This window comes from Orcinus orca, chromosome 13, assembly GCF_937001465.1.
Source record: "Orcinus orca chromosome 13, mOrcOrc1.1, whole genome shotgun sequence".
NCBI classification, from domain to species: Eukaryota; Metazoa; Chordata; class Mammalia; order Artiodactyla; family Delphinidae; genus Orcinus; species Orcinus orca.
This window is the reverse complement of record NC_064571.1, coordinates 68,765,217-68,789,078: the sequence shown is the minus strand read 5'-3', so window position 1 is coordinate 68,789,078 and position 23,862 is coordinate 68,765,217. Positions and strand designations below refer to the sequence as shown.

Below are 23,862 nucleotides of genomic sequence, written 5' to 3'. Positions count from 1 at the left end.
TCATATTTCTGACGTGGTAGACAATAAGAAGTTACTGAAATCCTCATGAAAGTGCCACAAGAAAAGGAATTTGGGGGAGATTTTCCTGGTAATGTGCGAAGGATGGATAATGATATCAGGGAGACCAGCTGGCTCTTGCCAAAGTCCCAGTATGCATATGTGAAGGCCTGGATAAGGCACATGGCTGAGGAAATGAAGTCAGAAGGATAAACTTGAGAAGCAGTAACAGTAGCATCTAGATAGCAACAGACAGAATGTGAGGCAGCCACAAGCCTAGAGCTCAAGACTTGACCATCTGGATGTAGGGATAAGAGGAAGAGTCAAGGATAATTTTAAGGTTTCCAGTAATCTATAAAACTCCAGCCTTTACACATTCCATTAAGGCAGCAGAATGTCATGGACAGAAATACTGGCTTGGTGATCCAGTTGACTTGGGATTGAGTTTGGCTCTACTTTTCCCTAACTGAATGACTATGGCAACTTTAGAAACTTCTGTGAACTTCAGTTTCCCCACACGTAAAATGAGGATACTAGTACCTATGTTTTAGTATTACTGTAAAGCTCGCAGGAGATAACTAACACACCTAAAGGGATCAGCACTTTGCCTGTGCACATGGTAAGTGCTCCACAGATGTGAGCTTTTATTGCTTATTAACTGAGCGGCTATTAACTGTTACATACTGTGATAGGTGTCAGGATTCAGAGAGGAAAGGGGCACGACCTCTGCCCTGATGACACCCACAGATAGATATCATCTCCTATGTGAGGAAAATTGTCCAACTTCCCCTTTCTCCAGTTTAATTAAAATGGCACCTCTTGGGGGCTTCCCTGGTGGCACAGTGGTTGAGAATCTGCCTGCTAATGCAGGGGACACGGGTTCGAGCCCTGGTCTGGGAGGATCCCACATGCCACGGAGCAACTGGGCCCGTGAGCCACAACTACTGAGCCTGCGCGTCTGGAGCCTGTGCTCTGCAACGAGAGGCCGCGATAGTGAGAGGCCCGCGCACCGCGATGAAGAGTGGCCCCCACTCGCCGCAACTAGAGAAAGCCCTCGCACAGAAACGAAGACCGAACACAGCCAAAATAAATTAAGTAGTTAATAAACTCCTACCCCAACATCTTCTTAAAAAAAAAGGCACCTCTTTTCACGTGGGACAAGGAAGGGTTGTAGAGTTCTATAGAAAGTAGACCAGACAACCTGCAAACCTATTAACAACCTGGCTAGCATGTCATCAGCATCACCCCCTCAAAGATATTACTTCTCTCCTCTTAGCTCCTCCTCTTCATGACCTAACTAAAGCAATGACCTCAGAAAACGCAGACATTTGTCTATATCAAACAGGCCTTGAGTATGTCTCCAAAACAACTCTTTCCCTTTAAATATATGAGGGTAGCTTTAGGGTGCTTCTTATGTTTGCAACTTGTCCACACCAACGGATATGCACCTCAATTTGTTCTGTAACAGGAGGGAGAGTTAGAAGTTCTCAGGACACACTGGGATCACTTTGTTCTTCTCTGCCTTACACAGATCCACAGTGATCCCTTCACACCCCTTGGTGGTCACAGGATTCTAAGCCTGAGAAGGAGCGTAAAGGACACCTGTTCCCTATGGAAGCCATCTGTTCTTGGACTTGGAGCCTCTGAAGGAAGGTAGCTGGGCCATGAGAACCTCCCTGGGTTTCCTGGCCAGTCTACTTCCCCTAGAGAATCAGATGAAGACTTCTTTTCTCCCTCCTTAAGAGAGTGTCCTGCCAGAAGAAACACTTTCTGGATCATTAGAGAAAGTTAGAGAGGTCATCTCTCTTGGCTTCATAAAGGTAGAGAAGCAGAAAAGAAACATGTCTTTTAAACTGTGCAACAGGTCACTGCAAATGCAACATAAGCTACAGAGGAAAACTTTTGTAGCTGAAAGGAAGTTCTAAAGGACGAAAATTGTGCACAACTGGCTGATATCCTTCAAAGGTAGAAAGAATTTTTGCAGGACTATTTGTGCTGGGCCTGATACCTGGAGTTTTGTAGTCATTTATTCCCTTCTCCTGATGTTGTTCAAATGCAATTAGGCCAGTTCTGAGAACTAATGCCTTCTCCTTGACACATTCTTGTTCACCGGCTCCATTTCAACACATGGCCTCTTTTGGACAGTACATAGGTAGACCCTTGACATTTGTGAACACAGAGAGGTTCACAAATCCCTAAGCTCGTGAGTGTGGAAACGTTTGTACAAGCTCCTGGCTTTCTCCCAAACCACATGTTTCTTGTACAGTGCCTCACATCACAGGCTAAGCAACTTTTCAACTTGAACTGAAGTTCAATCTATCATGTTATGGTGACTTCTCTTTTTCCCACACATAAATCAGTTTTGATTAAAGAAAAAAAAGAAACAAATATGCTTTTTCAAAGTTCTTGCAAGGCCAGCAATGAATGAAGAGCTACAGCAACGTAAGGAACTGGGTGGTCAGTGGGCTCCCTACCAAAGGGAGTCCGCTTCGTATACCAGCTCCAGATTCAAAACGGGGCCTCTACCTGCAACAGATGGCTGTGTGTTATGGGCCTTCATGGTTGTTCATGGACAGTCTAAATGGAGAGGTTAGGTCTGGGAGTGCCACAGGCTTCCTTCCTGTCAACACTTCATTCTTGGGCCGCCAGACCACAGGTTCCATGGCACAGGTGAGAGCTCCCTTCCCAGTGAGCCACTGGGAAGAGACAGGCACAGCAGAACAGTGGCAATGAAAGCAACTCTTTCCCTGAAGATTTGTATAATTCAAGCCCATCTTGTATACCCTCTACATGTGGGAAATAATAAAGGATGTTTATAATTATGACCCTAGGTCTTCTGAAGAACCAAGGAAAGATCGACCTCATATATGTATTGATGGTCAACCTTATCCTGCATACCAGTCAGACTTGAGGCAACGTCTAATGAAAGGTACATATAAAACATGATCTTGAAAATAAGAATAGAAGATCAAAAACTCTGTAGAGGGAGGGGGAAATAAGCTCAACAAAAAACTACACAGATATAATTATTGTGATTAAGTACTGCATTTAGTTCAGAGTTGCCTGGCAACAAAGGCAAAAAGAAAAAAAATCAACAAATTATTCTTCAGGAGAGAGATGTCCTCTCTTGGTAATAAATCTTGAAATAAATTCACAATATAGGGCTTATGCAAAAGAAATTCAATGACACAGTGGACCATGCCCTAATGATTTTTACAAAATAAGCAAAAAATTCACATATAACCATTTCCCACATTGTCCCTTAATGACAGCTTAAATCAAATCATTAAAAATACATAGTTGTAGATTTTACCTCAGGAAGAAAAGTAAAATACTAATCATTATCAAGTTAGCAGAGTGGAGATATAGGTGAAACAAAAATGGCAGAATGTTGATAACTGTTGAAACTGGGTTGAGGGTACATGGCGGTTCACTGCACTATTCTATTCAATTGTGAACATTTGAAAATTTCCACGAAACAAAACAAAACCACAGCTGAAAGTATTTGACAGCCAGGGGAGTTAAGCTAATGTGTTATCTAACAAAGACTATATTCTATTTGATAAAGTTTTAAGTTAAGCAGATATAATACTATACTCGATCTTTGAAAATTGATCAGCTGAGCTATGGAGCACTTGACAATACTCACAATCAGACCCAAAGCACTGTAGACATTTCTATGTAAGTGTGCACATTCCCAGCTAATCATGGCGGCAGGTAATTGACCCACTTAAGACAACAAGCTACCAAGGAGTGGAGGGGAAAGCCAGATTCAGATACCTTCGCTGCAGTTTTTCAGGGCAAAGAAGTCCACTGCAGACAAGCTTCGGTTTCCACTCGAGATGTACTCCAGGGCCACTCGGAACGGGTTCTCTGGGCGCCCAATTCTTCCCTGCAGCACAGTCCAACTGGTTGCATTGGAAAGCAGAGGGGAAAAGCATAGAAAAACGGTGATGAGAAGCAGACCTAACCCGCAGAGAGGTCCTACCCCTGCACTGGCCCACATTCTTCGTGCCGCACCAACAGGTGGAACCCTTTTTCCTCTTTCTGACTGTGCTGAGGCTAACCCTGTGTGCTTATGTAAATACTGCCTTAGGACAAATGCTTAGAACCTGGGTCAAAGCGTATGTACATTTAAAACTCTGAGGATGGTGACTCTGACGGCAACACACACACATTTGTTTCTTTCTTGTCCAGCTAACTCAGAGACCCAATTCTTAAACCCACTGTAGCCATTGGTGTTCCTTTTGTCATACTTTTTAGGCAACTGCAGACCTTTGGACTACTTCAGTAGCTAGTCTTACAGGAAAAGAATATACATGTCTGAGAAAATCTGCCCGCAGAGTGAAGGAATTGTCTTCAAAGCATTTATCAGTGTATTCATTATTATCTCTGGAAAGAATGCTTGGTTTTTGTAATTTTATCAGATCCCAAAGTCTCAGAACCCTCAGGTTTGCTATATAGCTACTTAAGGGAAGCTAGCAAGTGCTATTTATTTACTGAAGGAAAATTAAAGTGCACTGAAGCATATGCTTTGGGGTAAAAGTTACCTAAGATTGACATGGACTCTGCAAAAAGGTTCAAACAGAAGAAGACAGAAGCTGGTCAAACACTGAGCACTGCATCTATCTATAATCAAGGACACTGACACCGCTGGATAACGGAGAATAAGCTAAATGAACATTTTTACACCTCACTCAGGCTATTAACCTCTTGGAGTAGCCTCCTGTCACTGATTGGAACATCAAATTTACTTTCCAAAATTGATTCAGTGTTTTTTATGTATATAGTTATTTTGACAATTTTGTGTGGAGAATGGAAATTACCTGGACTATTTTGTATTTTCTTTCCTTTTAAAGAGAAACAATTTTATTGAGGTGTAATTGATGTACAATAAATAAATCACACGTACAAAAGTGTACAATTCGATGAATTTTCACATTTGGATACACCCATGAACTCATCACAATGTTTCATAGTGTTTTGCCACTAGGTTGGGCTTAGGTATGGCAGTACAAGTACGAAGGAACTTAGGGAAAGACTAGCTTTCTGTTTGAAAAAAATTTAAAGCACCCTCCCAAACCCCAAGTATAAAAAATATTAAAAATCCAGAAAAGTTGGTCAAGGAAAGTAAAAGTCACCCAGAAGGTCATCCAGAGACTACCATGGTGAACTCCTCTGTGAACAGCCTTTTAGCTACAGTTTTACACAGATAAGGTCATACACACATAAGCTTGCTGTGACTGCACTTTGCCACTCAACAGTATGTCACAAGACAATAAATATAAATTACATGATCAGTTCAATGATTGCATTTTTAATGATTTGTGCATTGTTCCTGATTTTTCCTCTCATGCTGAGGCTAACCCTGTGTGCTTATGTAAATACTAACTTAGAACAAATTCTTAGAACCTGGGTCAAAGTGTACATACATTTAAAACTCTGAGGATTTTGTCAGTCCTCCAACAGTGAATCAGAAGGCCCATTTCTCCATTTGCTTATTTGCTTGTTAACACTGGATCCCATCAAATCGTTTTTTTTTTTTGGTCGCACTGCACAGCTTGCGGGATCTTAGTTCCCCCACCAGGGATTGAACTGGGCCCTCGGCAGTGAAAGCGCAGAGTCCTAGCCACTGGACAGCAAGGGAATTCCAAAGATCCCATTAAATCTTTTCCATCTGTTAACTTTTGGTAATGAAGGCGCCGCCTAAGGCAATCTATGGTCTTTCAGGTGGGTGTTCCTGGATGGGAGTTTTTGTCTCCGGTCCCTGCCATGTTGTTGGGCATGCAGTGCACTCTGCTGAAGGCAGAAGGCATTTCTGTTCCCTTTCTGTGCTCTTCTGTAGTTAATTCAGATCACTGGAGCCAGTGCCTCAGCCATTTAATAAAAGTGTATTAAATGTATAGCTGATTCACTTTGTTATACAGCAGAAACTAACATGCCATTGTAAAGCAATTATACTCCAATAAAGATGTTAAAAAAAAAAGTGTATTAAGTTTCCCAACAATAGATGCTGTAGAAGGGATTATTGCTGTTGTAGTTTGTTCTCTGTTACTGTACCCAACAGGATTTCTATCCAAAATAAAACCAGTACAATTGAATAAGGAAAAGGAGGCCTTCTGTTTAAATGTGTGACTGTCAAAGAAAAAAAATTTGAAAAGAAAATGTAAATGAGGGGTCCTTAAGGAAAAACACAAAGAGAGCAGAATTTTTCTTGTTCTTTTGAAAAATAAAGGACTCTTATTTTCGAGGAAATATGGTGATAAAAGGCATGACTATTCATATTCTTCCAAAATCATAGCTCTCTGCTCTGAGGAATGATGGATTTTAATTCCAGGTACACAGTGGCCCTTGACAATGATTTCCATTTCTGTATTGGCACTAGCCCTCTGGAAAAATGTGTCAATTGTTTTAGGGATTAGTTTCTGAGTTACTGATGCAATAACTTTTGTCTGAAATTCTCTGGCCTCCCATAGTTTCCTGCTGCAACTTTAATAACTTTCAGAGTAGTTGCCGAACAAGCTTAGACCTAGGCTCAGATTTGTGTAAGAGACAGCAAAAACCCTATGAAAAAAAACTCAAGCTCTCTTTTCTCTCTGCCTCCATTTTCTTTGTTGACATCGCAGTGGTCATGAAACTTGCTCATTAGGGTCCTGTTTTCCTCTTTGGCTGGTGGCAACTCTACTTCTGCTTGCAAAGGGGAAGGTTATGTTCTAACCTAGGGCCTCCTAGAGACACAAGTGCAGCTGTACCCATGTGCTGGGGATTTGTGGCCATCTCAGCATTGGCGCTTTAGTCAATCAATATGACAGTGAGGGGAGGCCATCTGGACTTTGGAAAGCCAAAGGCACAGTGTGGATGGCCTGTCACCATCCATTATCTTCCAGTTGTCTCTCTGGAGCTGTCCATTTCCAGTTCTGGCTCTGCTCACCATTTCCCTGATGACTTTGAACAAGGTAGTTTACTCTGAATGCCTGAAATTTGGGATGTTTTCTGATCAAATTGTCTTCTCAACCAGAGAAAGTGTTTCCCCAATGTTTCATTATTTAAAGGGGAAAGAAAAGAATGTATTCCTAAGCCCATCTGAAAACCCCAATCACTTTCCCCAAATATCACTAAAGTATCTTTTCCACCTATTTAAAAATCCACTAAGGAATTCTAAGTAATATAGAGCATTTAAAACACAGCTATCTAAGTGTCTGATACTTAATGCACTCCTTAGTGTGTCTGCACAGTGCTAGCGTGTAAAGCAAACCTGATACAGCTATGACGGCTGCACACTTACTAAGACCTGCAAACAACTCATGATTTCAGTGCTGTGTGCAGGCAAATTCATTGTAGCAGACTGTCTATTTAGATAGTAAATTTGCAGTAAAAATTTCTGCAAATCATTATAGCAATTATTCATTTAAGTCAGAGTCAGATAGTAAGAAACCCTGTACTCTCTGAATGACTACCCGACTCTCACTACACCCAACTCCCCCAAAACACTGATTTTAAAAGAGAGCTCATGAATAATACTCTACTTAATATTAAGACTTCTGTTTCAATTCTACAGAACCAAACTATTTAAATAAGAAACCTAATGGACTCCACCCAGTTTCGAATTCCATCAAGCATCCATTCCAATTCTACTCACTTACAAAGCGTTCTGGGTGAAGAAATGAGCTTGGCACTCTGAGCGTCGCAAACAAAACAAGCCATGGTCCCAGCCCTAAAGGAAGACCTTTTCAATTTGGTGTGGCAGAAAGACATGAATAACCATAATATGAGGACATGTTTGATATAAGCCCTAGCATAGAAGGAGGAGACAATAATCATGGTTATAAAGATAAATTAATGCCTCATCAAGAAGATCACATTCCAAATGCTGGAGAGGGTGTGGAGAAAAGGGGACCCTCTTGCACTGTTGGTGGGAATGTGAATTGGTACAGCCACTGTGGAGAACAGTATGGAGGTTCCTTAAAAAACTACAAATAGAACTACCATATGACCCAGCAATCCCACTACTGGGCATATACTCTGAGAAAACCATAATTCAAAAAGAGTCATGTACCAAAATGTTCATTGCAGCTCTATTTACAATAGCCCGGAGATGGAAACAACCTAAGTGCCCATCATCGGATGAATGGATAAAGAAGATGTGGCACATATATACAATGGAATATTACTCAGCCATAAAAAGAAACGAAATTGAGCTATTTGTAATGAGGTGGATAGACCTAGAGTCTGTCATACAGAGTGAAGTAAGTCAGAAACAGAGAGACAAATACCGTATGCTAACACATATATATGGAATTTAAGAAAAAAAAATGTCATGAAGAACCTAGGGGTAAAACAGGAATAAAGACACAGACTTACCAGAGAATTGACTTGAGGATATGGGGACGGGGAAGGGTGAGCTGTGACAAAGCGAGAGAGAGGCATGGACATATATACACTACCAAACGTAAGGTAGATAGCTAGTGGGAAGCAGCCGCATAGCACAGAGAGATCAGCTCAGTGCTTTGTGACCGCCTGGAGTGGTGGGATAGGGAGGGTGGGAGGGAGGGAGACGCAAGCAGGAAGAGATATGGGAACATATGTATATGTATAACTGATTCATTTTGTTGTAAAGCAGAAACTAACACACCATTGTAAAGCAATTATACTCAAATAAAAAAAAAATAAAAGAAGATCACATTCCAATATGGGTCTTGAGAGATACGTCAGATTTCTTCCAGTGAATACTGGAGGTATGATCAGAAAGAACTGAAGGTTGCCATTACGGATGGATAAAAAGAAAAAAAAAACTTAAAGAATGACAGGGTCAGAGAAGGATGAGTAGCTTGGCTGGAATAAAATGGATTTTCGGGGAACACAGGAGAAGTAACCTGGATAGATGGGCCACAATAAAATCTTAGAGGGTAACGGTGCTGGCAAAGGAACTGGAGCTCTTCAGTAAGGAATGAGCCTCTGATGGGCTTTGGAAAGGAGGAATGGCATGAACAGTCACAGGTGAATAACATTACCGCGACAGCAAAGTTTAGAAGGAACCAGAGGAGGAGAGACTGGAAGCAGAGGCCAGCAGTGAGGGCCAGAACCACAACAGCAGAAACTGGGTTGGGGGTGGGGGAGAGAGACTCTGTGAAGTCAACCCACAGAGTAATTTCTTATTTTCAGTTATATTTTTGAGTCCTAAAGTATCCGTTTGAGTCTTTCCTTTTATTTGAAAATTTTGAGATAACTGGGAATTCATATGCAGTTGTAAAAAACAGTATTGGGAGATCTCATGTACACTTTACCCAGTTTTCCCCAAAGGTGACATTTTACAAAACTATAGCATAAAAGCACAACCAGGATACCGACATTGCTACAATCCACCAATCTTAGATTACCTCAGTTTTACTTGTACTCGTGTGTGTGTGCGTGTGTATATGAATTATTGGTTCTTTTTTTATACCTTCATGTCTCTGCTGAAATTTTCCATTTGTCTCAAGAGGGTTCACCCTTAATTCTTAGAGGGTTATAATATATTCTTTAAAATCTTTATCTGATAAACGTCTGTATAATCTCAGGGTTGGCATCTTTTGATCGTCTTTTTCCTTGAGAGTTGGTGAGATTTTCCTGGGTTTTCATATCTGGAGCAATCTTGGACTGTATCCTGTACAGTATGAACATTATTTTACAGGACTTTGGGTCTTGCTTAAATTCCATGGAGAGTGCTGACTGTTTTGCTCTGTTCTGTTTTAGCAGGCATTCGACAGTTAGCAGGCGGTTAGTTTCAGGCTGGCAGTTCCTACACATCTTCTGTGACTGTGGCTCCAATGTCAGTTCAGTTGCCAAAGCCTATTTGGGATCTGTCTCGTGTGCTGAGCCACCCAGTAGTCAGTCTGAGACCTGGGCAGTGGTCTGTGCAGGAGACCGAAGCCCGTGGTCAGACGCATGCACACACAACCTGGCAGTAAGCCCACCATTCTGAGATCACTTTCTTGAGCTCCTTCCTCACCACGGTCTCCTTGACACTTTCCTGCTCCCAGAGGCACCCCTTCCTGATACTCTGGGTAGAATGCCTAGGCTTTAATTTCCCTGCTCTGTCATATACCCTTCTTGTTTGTTTGTTTTATTTATTTTTATTTTTGGCTGCGTTGGGTCTTTGTTGGTGCACGTGGGCTTCCTCTAGTTGCGGCGAGCGGGGGCTACTCTTGGTTGCAGTGTGCAGGCTTCTCACTGTGGTGGCTTCTCTTGTTGTGGAGCACGGGCTCTAGGCACACGGGCTTCAGTAGTTGTGGCATGCGGGCTCAGTAGCTGTGGCTTAGTTGCTTAGTTGCTCCGTGGCATGTGGGATCTTCCCCAACCAGGGCTCAAACCCGTGTCTCCTGCATTGGCAGGCGGATTCTTAACCACTGCACCACCAGGGGAGCCCCTGTCATATAACCTTTTGAGATTGACTCTGCCTATGGGGCCAAGCAGTAAGAAAAAAGAAGAAAAACTAATGGGGATTCCATCCCTGTTCTTGGGACCACAGTTTCTCTGGCCAGAAACAAGGGTTCCCCTCCCTCGGGGTTTTAGGTGCGTGGCCATCCCTTGCTGCTATTACAACATGCAGGACTGCCTAGGGACTGCGGTGGGAAAGACCCAAAGACGTAAAAAAGAGCAATCACAAAAGAAAACAGGGACTTCCTCCACTTTCTGTGTAGCAGGAGACCCCTTTCCTGCTCCTCAGACCACAAACAGAGGGCTTCTCTTTGAGCTTTCTTGCCATCTCTGCTGTGTACTTCTGGGTTTCAAGTTAAAAGGATACCACTTACAAGAGCATCAAAAAGTCTAAAGTACCTAGGAATAGACCTAACAAAACAAGTACAAAATATCTGTAGAGAAAATCATAAACTTTTATTGAGATATTTTTAAAGGACCCAATTAAATAAAGCAATATCCCAAGCTTACGATTAAAAGACTGAACATTGTAAAGATGTCAGTTCTCAAACTGATTTAAGGTTTATATGTAACACCAACTAAAACTTCAACGGATATTTTTTATTTTTTGACACTAAAAATAAAATTAACATAATTTGTTAATTTATCTGTCTAAAAGTTAACTTTCTATTAAGGCGCAAAAAAAACTTTAATTTTGTGACAAGCACTTCTTTTGAGATATAATTCCAGTTTGTACTTGCAAAATAATATTTTCTTGCCCTGGAGATATATTTATCACCTTATTTATTTATTTTTCCTTTTTATTTTCTAACTGAAGTGTAGTTGACATAAATATTATATTAGCTTCAGGTGTACAACATAGTGATTCGACATTTATATACATTATGAATTGATCACCACAGTAAGTCTAGTTACCTCTGTCACTACAAAGTTATTACAACATTACCGGCCATGTTCCCTATGCTGTAGGTTCCATCCCTGTGACTTATTTCTTAACTACAAGTTTGTGCCTCTTAATCCCCTTCACCTACTACGCCCAGCCCCCCATCCCTCTTGCAACAGATTTTTTTTAAAGAAACTTAACAACTTATTCTAAAATTTATAAGGAAGTTTGAATGTATAAGGGCCAAACAGGCAGGACACTGTTCAAGAAAAAGATAGGAGGCTTTCCTCTAGATATAAAGATTTATTTTTTAAAAAAACTATATGGCTTCCCTGGTGGCGCAGTGGTTGAGAGTCCGCCTGCCGATGCTGGGGACACAGGTTCGTCCCCAGTCTGGGAAGATCCCACATGCCGCGGAGCGGCTGGGCCTGTGAGCCATGGCTGTTGAGCCTGCGTGTCCAGAGTCTGTGCTCCGCAATGGGAGAGGCCACAACAGTGAGAGGCCCATGTACCGCAAAAAAAAAAAAAAAGAAAAGAAAAAAATAAATTAAAAAACTATAGTAATTCTGAAGTTCAGTACTAACACAGGGATATTCAAATAGGCCAGTGGAACAGAGCAGAAAGGCCAACCAAATTTGTAGACAAAATCCTTTAGTCGTGGTAGAGTGCCTTTCTGCTTCAGTCATTGATGAGCTAGCAAGTATTTATTAAGCACCTATTCTGTGCTATGTGCTACAGTGAATACGAAAGTACAAAATGCTCTCACAGTCCATTTAAAGTTGAAGATTTTTCTAACAGAATAAAAGATCTGCCCAAATAAAGCAATCAGAGGACAAAACCCAAGATAACAAATAGCAACAGGCTGGTACGGATTAGAGTGGATATGAAATTAGAGAATGAGGAGATCGAAGTGAGCGGGGTCACCACGGAGGTTTTCATGGAGAAACAGGATGTGAGTAAGGAGGTAAAGAATGACTCAAACCTCAGGCAGAAGTCAAATACTGCCCAGAGAGATAGGGAAAGTATGACGGGAAGAGTGAGAACCATGTACACAAAAGACAGTGAGACGTGACAAACCACAGCTCAGCTGCGAAGCAGTAAGAGACTCCATCAGAGAAAGGTCTCTGACGGTCCCCTCCTGCCTGCCTCTCCTGTTCTCCCCTCAGCCTCCTTCCTATGCCCGCAAAGACCCACGTGGCCTGGAGGGGGTTTGTAGGGCAGGGTACTGGCCTGGGAGCTCAGCAGGCTCCCAGGGCCCCAGCGGGCCAGGCGATCGCCCTCCGCTCCTCTCTCGCTCTTCCTGGAGAGTCCCTCCCGCCTGCCTCTCCTGATCTCTCCGGCCTCAGGGGCGCTGATCCTGTCTGGCCTCCACTTCTCCACCCGCCTCAGTCCCCCTACATCCTACTGGTTCACTCTGGGGTTCCTCCCATCTCCTTGGGTGTCAGGGTTCCTGACCAGCAGCCGCAGGCACCCTAGTTGTGGGGAGACGCTAACTCCACATATTCCCACACTGCCATCTTTAGCAATATGAATATTAACAAGAGCAGCAATTCCAGTGATAATAATAACAGCACTAATAATGTGATCAACAGCAACAGTTAACATTGACGGCCTACTGTATGCTCTGCTCTTCTTGCTGAATTTTAAACCCAGCGTCATGTGACTCCATAGTCCCTATGAACACCCCCTTAAACTGTCTCTTTTAAGCTTCTTAAGGTTAGAAACCATGTCCTCCTGAGCCTTTGTTTCAACTTCTGGCCCTGCTGAACACGGTTGGGGATCTGAAGCTAAAAGATGTGGTCACTCTCACGTTCTGTAGTGGCTACAACAGCCAAGTCATTCAGGTGGCGACTAACCCCATGCTGGGATAGCCAAGCTCATGGGTTAAGTTGAGGATGATGGAAACCACACAATTAGACAGCCAGCAACGTCTTTTTCACACGGAGCTCAGTCATATGATTATTATTACTACCGAGCATAACACTGTCAAGACTCAGGCCTCACAGCTGACATTACTCCACATGTCCCTTTGCTAAGACTCTCTCTTGACAAGTGGCCGGACGTCCGTGTGAAGATTCATTAGAAATAAGGAATTGGGCCTGTGGGAGCTTGTCTAGATCAATTAAAAAAAAAAAAACTCAATTGCACTTCTCTCCCTAATCTCATCCTAAAGGAAAAAAACACACATAACTTTCAAGGTTTTTTAAAAATAGACCTTGTAGTAGTTCTGCAGCACATATAAACCTTTCAGCACTACTTTTTATTGTTTCCATTAAACCAGCCTGCTTTGAAAGCATTTTTATGGGAGAGAGCAGGAGTGAAAAATGCCAGATCAATGTAAATTTTACTGGAGAGTCCTTTGTCTAGCGAAGTTTCTGTAATAATAATAACACTTGGCATGTGGTGTGGGGTCTTTTACCCAAGTAGCCCTGGCTTTGTTATTCCTTGTCCTTCAAAATTTCCCAGAAGTTAGATGCATGTGTCCTGGAGAGGATTGCATCTGGATGGAAGCTAGGTTTCAGGTTGATTCAGGAGGTGGTTCCCACGAGCCTGTGGTGGAAAAGAGCTGCCCTGAGGCTGAGGGTGGCCTCTGGCTCTGCTGGAGGGGAGCTGTGGGAGCAGAGGGGTGCTGAGACAGGGTTGGGCTCCCTGGGGCCACAGTGGACTCTACTGCGACCTTAGCACTGGCGGCTGGAAAGCAGTTTTGATTTCTATCAGAGATACCGTATGGGTGACAGGCATCCAGAAGGTGGCCCAGCCTTCCTGAGGCGGGGGCCAAGACACTGTTCCCAGACTGCGCTTCCCCTAATTCTTCTGCCATGCTTTTGAGCAAAGAACAAAATTGAATGGTTTGGGCTCTTTTTCCTGGCCTCTCTTTAGCTGCTTCTAATTTTACCTCCTCCCTCCCTCCCTCCTTCCCTCCATCCTCCCTTCCTTCTTTCCCTCCTTCTTTCCTTCCCTCCTTCCCTCCCTCCTTCCTTCCTTCCTTCCTTCCTTCCTTCCTTCCTCCCTTCCTCCTTCACTCCCTCCCTTCCCTTTTTCTTTCCTTCCTTCAGGAGAAATATATTAATTAAGAGTGGAAACTTTGGAGGCAGACTTCCAGTTTTATAATCTAAATTCTGCCTCTTACTGGCTGTGACCTCTGGCCAGCTACCTACCTAACCTCTCTGTGCCCAGTTCCATCATTAAGAAGTGGGGATAATAATAGAGCCTTATAGGGGTGTGGTGAAGACCATGTGGGTTAAGACATGTACAGTACTTAGCTGACACTCAGTAAGCACTAGCTAATACTGTTATTAATATGCATTAGCTAATACTGTTATTATTATGCTAGTGTTTCTTTTCTCTCCTACACCCACTACGGCAGATGACCTTACAAGGAATGACTTTACAAGTAGGTGAAACAGGAGACTGACCATGTGTGACAGGATTTCAGGGATTTGGGGAGAGCCTCCCACCCCAGAACACCAAAACTTTTGGGATTCCTTCCAGTCTCCCATGGGGAGCTGAAGAGACAAATGCACAAATGCAGATACCCCAGGGAACATTGTGCCCGGCACTCGATATACATTTCATTTATTTGTGTGTGTGTGTTTATTCATTCCAGAAAGGATTTAAGGCAGCTATCTTACTTTATCTCATTTAATTTTCACAATAAATGCATGAAACAGATATTGTCATCCTTATTTTATAAGAGAGAAAATTGAGGCTCAGAGAACTTATAACCTTGCCCATGTAGTAAATGGTAAGAGGCAATATGAACCAAAGACGATTTATCTTCAAAACTGTTGCACTTTCTACTATATTGCACATGGGTGTAAATTTATGTTAAATGTAAATAGCTAGTTTTATAGAAGAGCTTTCTAGTGGGTTGGGGGTGGCTAGTATTTGAAGAGTAGCAGTGCTCAGAAAAGGCCTTCTCCAAGAAATATTTTGGCTTCTCCCAGTGAGGCCCCAGGCTGTCTTATTCCTTCTCTCCTCTAGTTCCACATCATCATAACCAGGTTGGAATACATGGGTTTGTGGGAGGGAGGCAGATATCCACCCCGGTCCCTGGCTGAGAGTTTTTTCCTACATTCTATATACCAGGCCACGAAGAGGAGACTGAGAGTCGACCTCTGCAGACCTCACCCCTAAACCACTGGGGGTGGGGTGGAGGGGAGTAGACTGATTATAGCCACAGTTATAAGAAAAAATGTTAGTAGAAGAAATGTTCTTAAATGACCTCCTGGTGACCAATTTGCTTCCTGGATTAGCATAATCTCTACATTCTATTTTCAGTGGAACACACTTGCTCTGAATGTTTAAGGTTACTGAATGTTCAAGGTTACTCTCTAGTGCTCCTATACTTTCCACCCCTATCACCTGAGCTAATTTAGCTATTCCCAATTCTGTTTATGCCAATTGTACTCATTAAGTTGATACAATGTGAGCAAGAAAAATTGGAATTACTTTGTGAAGACTAGTAGAAGTAAGTCACTAAAAATAATTGCTGTTTAACTAGATGTGAATGGGGCAACAGAAGAGATCAAGGGAAAAAAACCTTAAAAATCCCAAAACCTTCAGATTGGTTCACGAGTGTTCTAAAATTATTTCCATCTTAGAGAAATTGAAACTGAAAATCGTGGCTGTGGTGTCATGGTGTCATGAATGTGACTTACATGGAAAGACAATGCAAAACTCTCAATCAACAGGGCCACACTGGAAGCAAAGGCCTTGGCCCTACAGCAAGAGACTGGTGAATTAGCATATGCTTAGAAATTGCAAATTAAAATAAAATGTTTAAGGGTGTAAGTTGATTCTCAAGCAACTATTGGTTTTAAGCTTATTGTCCAAGAACATTTCTTTGCTCTAGTTTGTATTTAAAAATACCTAGAGGGCTTCCCTGGTGGCTCAGTGGTTAACAATCCGCCTGCCAATGCAGGAGACACGGGTTCGAGCCCTGGTCTGGAAAGATCCCACATGCCGCGGAGCAACTAAGCCCGTGCGCCACAACTACTGAACCTGCGCTCTAGAGCCTGCAAGCCACAACTACTGAGCCCGAGTGCCACAACTACTGAAGCCTGAGTGCCTAGAGTCTGTGCACTCCAATAAGAGAAGCCACCACAGTGAGAAGCCCGCACACTGCAACGAGGAGTAGCCCCCGCTCACCGCAACTAGAGAAAACCCACGTGCAGCAAAAAAGACCCAATGCAGCTAAAATAAATAAATACATAAGATTAAAAAAAAATACACAGAGGATTCACTGGCGGTTTTCTTTTTTTTAAAGGAGGGAACACTGATTACTTAGGCAAAAAATCAAGTGAGAGAAAACTTCTTCGAGTCAGAAGTAGTGAGCCTGAGAGCCCTGAGGCCCCCTTTGATTTCTCTGAATTTTGGATTAGGTCCCATGCCAGTCACTATCTCCTCCAGCATCCCATGAGCCTCCCCCATCGGGGGCTGTGTGGAGGGACCAGCGGGATTCTGGGCCGGGGAAGTGAGATGGGAGAGAGTTTGGTTGGTACCAGCATTCCAGGAATCATTTAAAATTACAGAAGAGAGCACAGGAGGGGATCCCAGAGGGGTTCCCCATTCCACAGACTTTTCAGGCAGTCTCTCTGGCAGGGTGGGTGGTGGGTTTTCTCTGAGTAGAGGCTCAGGTGATCATTTCGCCCATGGAACTTTTTCTGTATGGGGATTTGGGCACATCACCCACCAGCAGCCAGGGGGAGTCTGGAATCTGTTTTCCTAACTTTCTCTTCCTTCCAATAAAATTTTAGCACCACCTGTTCTTTTCAAATACAATCATTTTTTTTCAAGCCAACTCGATGCAGTTAGTTCTTTTGTTTTTGTTTTTTTAAAATACATCCTCCGCAGAGCCAGATAAAGAAGATAAAACACTGAAACCTGCAATGTGGCCATTTTCTGGAGGATCCCTCCTTGGCCCAGTCTGCCTCCAGCTTGAGCCCTGAGTCCTGAGTGGGGCAGGGGTTGGAGCTTTAAACCTGTGTCCCCGCCTCAAGGCCCAGGAATTGAGCCCAGGCAAGCTGTGCTCAAATGAGAGCCAGTCTCCCATCTCGCTCCCTAGAGAACCAGCCTAAATGCCATTTAATGCGTTAATGTATTGATTCATTCAGTGTGAACTCAAGCCTCTGTGCCAAGCAAAATGCTGATGCCCAAGCCCAGAGGAGGCTCCGTTTCAGTCATAAATCTCTGGCCAAGTCAGGCCACTGTGCTGAAACCATATACGGTAGGGTAGACCTGGCCATAAACTGTGGCGCTGTAAGCAAATTCTGGGGCTGGGATAGTGGTCAGCTGGAAAAGGATGGAGGGTCCTGGCCAGGTGGGGTCGGGACAGCCCACAGGTTTGTCCCCACTAAAGATGATCCCCCATTTCACACACTGCTCCTGTATTGCCCCTTTGCTGGGTGGCCATCCAGGGGCATGGAGGCAACTGCCAGAGGCATTGATGGACCATATCCCGAGCCCCCTGGCACAGAGAGGCTCAGTGGCCCTGCTAGAGCCTAAACTGTACTGTGGCAGGTATAGTAGATGACGTTATTGTGGGGTTGAAAGATGTAAATCTGGCATGAATCTTGGAAACCTTGGAAATCACCATGTTCAATCCTGTCACGTGGCAGAGAAGGACTGAGGCCTGAACTATTCTCCTCTACTCTGTAGACACAGAAGGGTTCTATTCTATACATTGTGTCTGGCATAATTTCTTTAAAACTCAAGCATGACCATGCTCTCCATTGCCCTCAAGACCCACCTCTGGTTCCCCGTATATGGCAGGGCTCTTTCCTGCCCCTGTGCATGTGCTCAGGGGGTTCCCTGTACCCAGCATCCCTTTTCCATGTTTTCTCTACTGGGCTGTTCTTCATTGATTAGGGAATTCATCTTCCAGGTTGGACCGAATGACTGGTACAGGGGAGCAAGGGCAAGACGTGCCTGACTCTCCCTGAGACATTTGTAGAAAAGCTTCTTGAAGGAAGTGACATTTGTTATTTTTGGCTGGTCTACTCTGGTCCTAGAAGGGATGTTTAGAAATGGTGGTGTTTTGTGTTGAATTGTGTCGCTCTAAAAAGCTATGTTGAAGTCCTAACTCCCAGTGCCTCCCAATGTGACCTTATTTGGAAATAGAGTCTTTAGAAAGGTAATCAATTTCAAATGAGGTCATCAGGGTGGGCCCTAATCCAATATGACCATGTTCTTATAATAAGGGGATTATAATAAGGTGAAATCTGGACACAGAGACAGGCACACACACACAGAGACTGCCACATGAAGGTGAAGGCAGAGGTTTGGGGTGATGCATCTACGAGTCAAGGAATTCCAAAGATTGCCAACAAACCACCAGAAACTAGGAGAGAGGCGTGGAGCAGATTCTCCCTACAGCCCTCAGAAGGAAGCAACCCTGGTGCCACCCTGAGCTTGGACTTCCGGAACTGTGAGACAATTAAGGTTTGTTGTTTAAGACATCCAGTTTGTTATAGTTTGTTCTTTCTTATGGTAGCCCTAGCAAACCAGTGTAAGTGGGCAGTTCAAAATCATCCCCACCAGAATGTAAGTTGATACAGCCACTATGGAAAACGGTATGGAGGTTCCTCAAAAAACTAAGAATAGGGGTTTCCCTGGTGGCGCAGTGGTTGAGAGTCCGCCTGCCGATGCAGGGGGCATGGGTTCGTGCCCCAGTCCGGGAAGATCCCACATGCCGCGGAGCGGCTAGGCCGGTGAGCCACTGCCACTGCGCCTGCACGTCCGGAGCCTGTGCTCCGCAACGGGAGAGGTCACAACAGTGAGAGGCCGGCATACCGCAAAAAAAAAAAACCCAAAAAACTAAGAATAGAATTATCATATGATCCAGCAATCCCACTCCTGGGCATATACCCAGACAAAATTCTAATCCAAAATGATATATGCAACCCTGTGTTCGTAGCAGCACTACTGACAATAGTCAAGACATGGAAGCAACTTAAATGTCCATCAACAGATGAATGGATAAAGAAGATGTGGTACGTATATACAATGGAATATTACTCAGCCATAAAAAAGAAATAATGCCATTTGCAGCAATACAGATGGACCTAGAGATTATCCTACTAAGTGAAGTAAGTCAGAAAGAGAAAGACAAATACCATATGGTATCACTTATATGTGGAATCTAGAGCATGACACAAATGAACCTATCTACGAAACAGAAACAGACTCAGGGACATAGAAGACAGACTTGTGGTTGCCAAGGGGGAGGGGGTTGGGGGAGGGATGGACTGGGAGGCTGGGGTTAGCGGATGTAAGCTTTTATATACAGAATGGATAAACAACAAGGACCTACTGTATAGCCCAGGGAACTATACTCAGTATTTTATGATAAACGATAACGGAAAAGAAAAAATATCCCCCCCGCAAGTGGAGAAACAAACTTTACAGTATTTTTACTGACGGTGGATGACACGTGGCATCACCCCTCTATGTGACGACCCCCGCCACGGACAGGCAGCCCACAGGCTGCTGGGAAAAGAGTTCATTTCTCGCAGAGGAGCCCCATTTTCCTTGGGGCCAGAAAGAGCGCTGGGCACTTTCCTACACATTTACCTCAGGCTCCCAGATGAGCAATATCACCTTCGCCTCGGGGAGGCCCCACTTTAGAATGATACTAGAAAGTGCTGGCTACTAACCCAGGAGCCACGGGCCCATTAGATTTGCCTGGGTGATGCTCATACCTTTAAGCCATGCTTGAAGAAACTAATGGAATTTGAACTTCAGGATTCTACTGTGTCAGCCATGTGGGAGCTCTCTAGAACGTAGCAGATGGAACCACTTGAGGGGCCCTGAGATTGTGCCCATGGTATGTTTAGCCGGGAGCCAATTTCTGGGCTGAAATTTCCACCACCAGTTCTCACACGACAGGAAAGGGTCAGCTCAAAAGAGTGACCTGGAGCTTTGCAAGGATGCGCTAGAAGCAGAGCACTTGTGAAGCAGAGCCAGAAAGATGTGGGCTGGGGTCAGGGGTGGGCAGGAATCCCTAGGCGTGGGTTAAGCTTTCCTCCCCCTCTCAATTCATCTTGGACTGTGAATATTTATAATAAGAAAGCCTTGGACACTCAGAATCTTTTGACATTGGCCCTGGCCCTATATACTGGAAACTGCAATTTTCTGGAAAGGGCAGGCTCCCTGTTCCCCCTTCAGGGGTCTATTTAATCAACAAGGGCTTGGGGAACACTCACCTATAAGACAGGAATAGCCCATCTTCCTTTACCTGCCTCCCAAGGGATGTATGCCTCTCAGAGTGCCTTAGAAAGGGCTGCCTGAGTGCCTACTGTATTACAAAGGTCACCATAGCCACCGGTGAGGCTGAAATGCAGTTTTGTTAAAACCAAGGCAAGCAGAGACCTCCAAAGAGTCAAAACAACTGACTCCTGGGGATGAGGTTGTAAGACCCACCCTTTTGCTCAGGCCTTGTACTGACAGACCATGGAAGCTGGAGCCTATCCAATGGTTGGCATGTTTCTCGTGGAGCCCAGAGGGCAAGCAGAGTCCTCTTCCCCTCCTCAGTCTAAGGCATCCTCAAAGGACAGAGGACTGCAGGAGCAGACGGTGACAAAGGCTGGGCAGAGTCCAGCAAAGGAGCTCCTGGCGAGTGTGAGCACTGTGGGTGTTTCCAAAGCTCTGCTGACAGCTTGCAGCAGGTTCAGAGACATCATTCACAACAGCCCTGAGCTTTTGATTCTAGGGGCTGGTTGCCTCTGCACCGAGCAGGTGGCAGACACTCATCTCTGGCTCTTCATGCTCACAGAGCAGGGGCTGGGTAGCAGGCGCTGCTGTCGGTGGACCCTGAAGGATGTGGAAGGGAATCTGTGTTCTGCTAGCATCTCTGCCTTTGGAAACCCGCCAGTGGTGACATCCAGCAATGATGGTAATACTTGCTATATTGTTATTAGATTATTATAACTGTTATAATACTGACCACTCTTGGATAAAAAGGAACTCTACACAGCCATCTCATTTAATCCTCTTAGGGGCTGTGAGAGGTAGGATTTGGTGCCCCATTGTACAGATGAGGAAACTGAGATTCCAGCGGGCGAATTATCTTGCTCTCAATTTAGTAAGCAACATTTCATAAGCTGAGATTCAAACTCTGGCCTGTCAAACTTGAAGTCCGTGGATGTCTCTCTAGGCCTTGGCTTCCCACAGAAACAGGATGTAGCCTGGGCTGCTGTAGGAGATGGGGAGGCTGGCCTCAGACACTCAGAGATCCCACATCTTCAGAGCTGAGAGGTATCCCAGAGACGGCTGAGATAGTTTCTTGAGGGCCCACTGCGTGCAGAGCACAGAACTTACTGCATGTATCAGGAGATCTAGACCAGAGATGGGCTCAGGGTGAAGATGGACCCCCAGGCCAGAATCCTCAGGTTCACAGGGTGAGTGCTTCTTGGGACAGCCATGGGACCACTGCCTCAGCACACTGGCTCCCATCTGAGTGGCTCCATGTTTCCACACACACCCTCTCACCTGATTCTTACAGCCCCCCTGGGGGACAAGAACACAGGTGCTCTTATCCTCTGTCCCACAGCCAGGTAGAGTGGAATAAAGTGTTACAGGGCTTCCTCAGAGAACTAGATAGGAAGTGCCAGGGCTTGGTCTCGTGATTCCCAGGCTGGTGCTCTCTTCTCCATCCCCTGAAGACTCCAGAAACAGGAAGGGCCTCGGCGTGTGGGGATTGGCTGCCATGACGTCTGCCTGACATTGGTACATGTGGAGCCTCGCTAATGATGTTCTGTTTCTAGAGCCATCCCTTGGCGGGGGGCATGAAAAACATGTGTGTAGGGAGGGGCCTGGGAAAAATCTGAGTTGGGAGCCTCCTCTTTCCCTGGCATTTTTACATGGATGAAAATAAATATCAGTTCTTATGGGACAGGGATAATATATAACTCTTCCCATTTTACAGATGAGAAAATTGAGGCATGAAAAGCAGAAGGAAATGGAACTCAGTTTTTTAAATAGAAAAAGATCACAGACGCTAGAAACTTAGGGCCAGTATCTGACACCTAATCCTCGTTGCCTCTTACTGAACTGAGTAAAGGTAACTGGGGCCCTTTAGTCCTCATCTATGACTTGGCTCTGTTTGTGTTTTGTGGGCAGGTGCCTTGGGTGGACCAGGGGCTAAAGTCCCGTATTGAATTAAATTATATGTCACTGTATCCTTTAGTATCAAGTACATCATCTAATTTAAAAGATCTTATTACTTATTTTCCATTATTATAAAAGTCTTTAGAGCATGCACACATACTCCTGTCAATCTGATATCAAATATTAGAATTTAATATCTTATTTTTAGATGAGTAATACATATAAGTTGCTATGTTAATAGTACCCCTAATGAATCATTTTGCCCATGGGGTGACTACACTCTGTTTGGAGATGCCCCTTAGTCCATTGCCTTGTTAGATCAATACTCTTGAGTGATGAAGGCTCTTCGTGCTTTGGACCAGGCCACTAATTGCCTTCTCACAGGTTGCGCCAGCCAGTGCAGAAAGTCCCTCTGTAGCCTGTAAAGGGCTGATGACAGAGGGCCTGGGGTACCTCCTCACCAAGGTCGAGGAGTCTCATTCCCTCCTGGCTGCCTTCACTCAAGGTCAGGACTTGGAGCATCGGTGTATGAGGCCCTGAGTCCTGGGTTTTCTCTTTTCCTCCCAAGCCTCTTTGGTGAATTCCCCTTTTCCCAGTCTGAGCTCTGTCCCCCACCCAGCCCACTGTCAAACAGAAGCAAATGTTTTTGGCCCCACAATTAAACCTTCTTTCAGCAACTGGTGACTCTGGATACAGAGCGGTGCATTTCTCCCATACAAATTGCTGTCACCAGATATAAAGCACTAGTGACACCTCAGAGGTAGCTCCTTTAGCTACTCCTGCCCCCAGCATTCTGTCTTAGCCCCTTCACTACACCCTGGTCCAGCTGGATGTTTGGGAAGAGGGTAAGAGCTTGCTGTCACTCCAGCTCTTCTCTCTTCTCTGTGACATGGCTGCCCTTCACAGGCTGTTGCTGCTCCTGTATCCTCTTTCTGTCCTTGGTGATGGGGGTCCCTTTCCAATACTGTACAACCCCTCAGATAATACCTGCTTTCACTTTCCCCCAAACATCACAGGGCTCCCTAGGGCTCAGTTGAAGGATCTCTCCCCTCCCTGACCCTGCCACCTGAATCCTCAAATCATATTCCTTTAAGCTATTTCCCATGGAAAAATTCCCAACATCATTTGCGTGTTTCCAGAATTGTACAGCTTTCACAACAAGCATGGTGGAACATGCACCTCCTAACGCATTCATTTCTTGCTTCCTATTGGGGAGTGGAGGGGGAGGGGTAGATGGAGGTACGATCCCTGAACTTCCAACTCTCTGTGAGGGGAGATTCCTAAGAACCCTCCCAGGTTCCTTGGTGGGACTGTTTGTTAGACCTGGTATCCTCAAACTGGGCCCATGGCTAAAGCCTCATATGCAAGATTCCAAAAGAGGGTGACACAAATTGAGTATTCAGATTGGCCCAATCCTGGGGGCCACTGTGTGCAAATAACTGAAGTCTTTTAACAGA

The 23,862-nt window shown here is 44.4% G+C and overlaps 1 protein-coding gene across 1 annotated transcript in view; it reads right to left on the bottom strand.

Annotated features, from left to right (window-relative positions):
• LOC117200783 (ALK tyrosine kinase receptor-like) overlaps positions 1-23,862 on the bottom strand; it is a 690,386-nt gene that overhangs the window by 64,944 nt on the left and 601,580 nt on the right. The window contains exon 6 of the mRNA XM_033425214.2: positions 3,778-3,905. Coding sequence (XP_033281105.1) covers positions 3,778-3,905 — 128 coding nt within the window. The remainder of the gene's footprint in view (positions 1-3,777; positions 3,906-23,862) is intronic.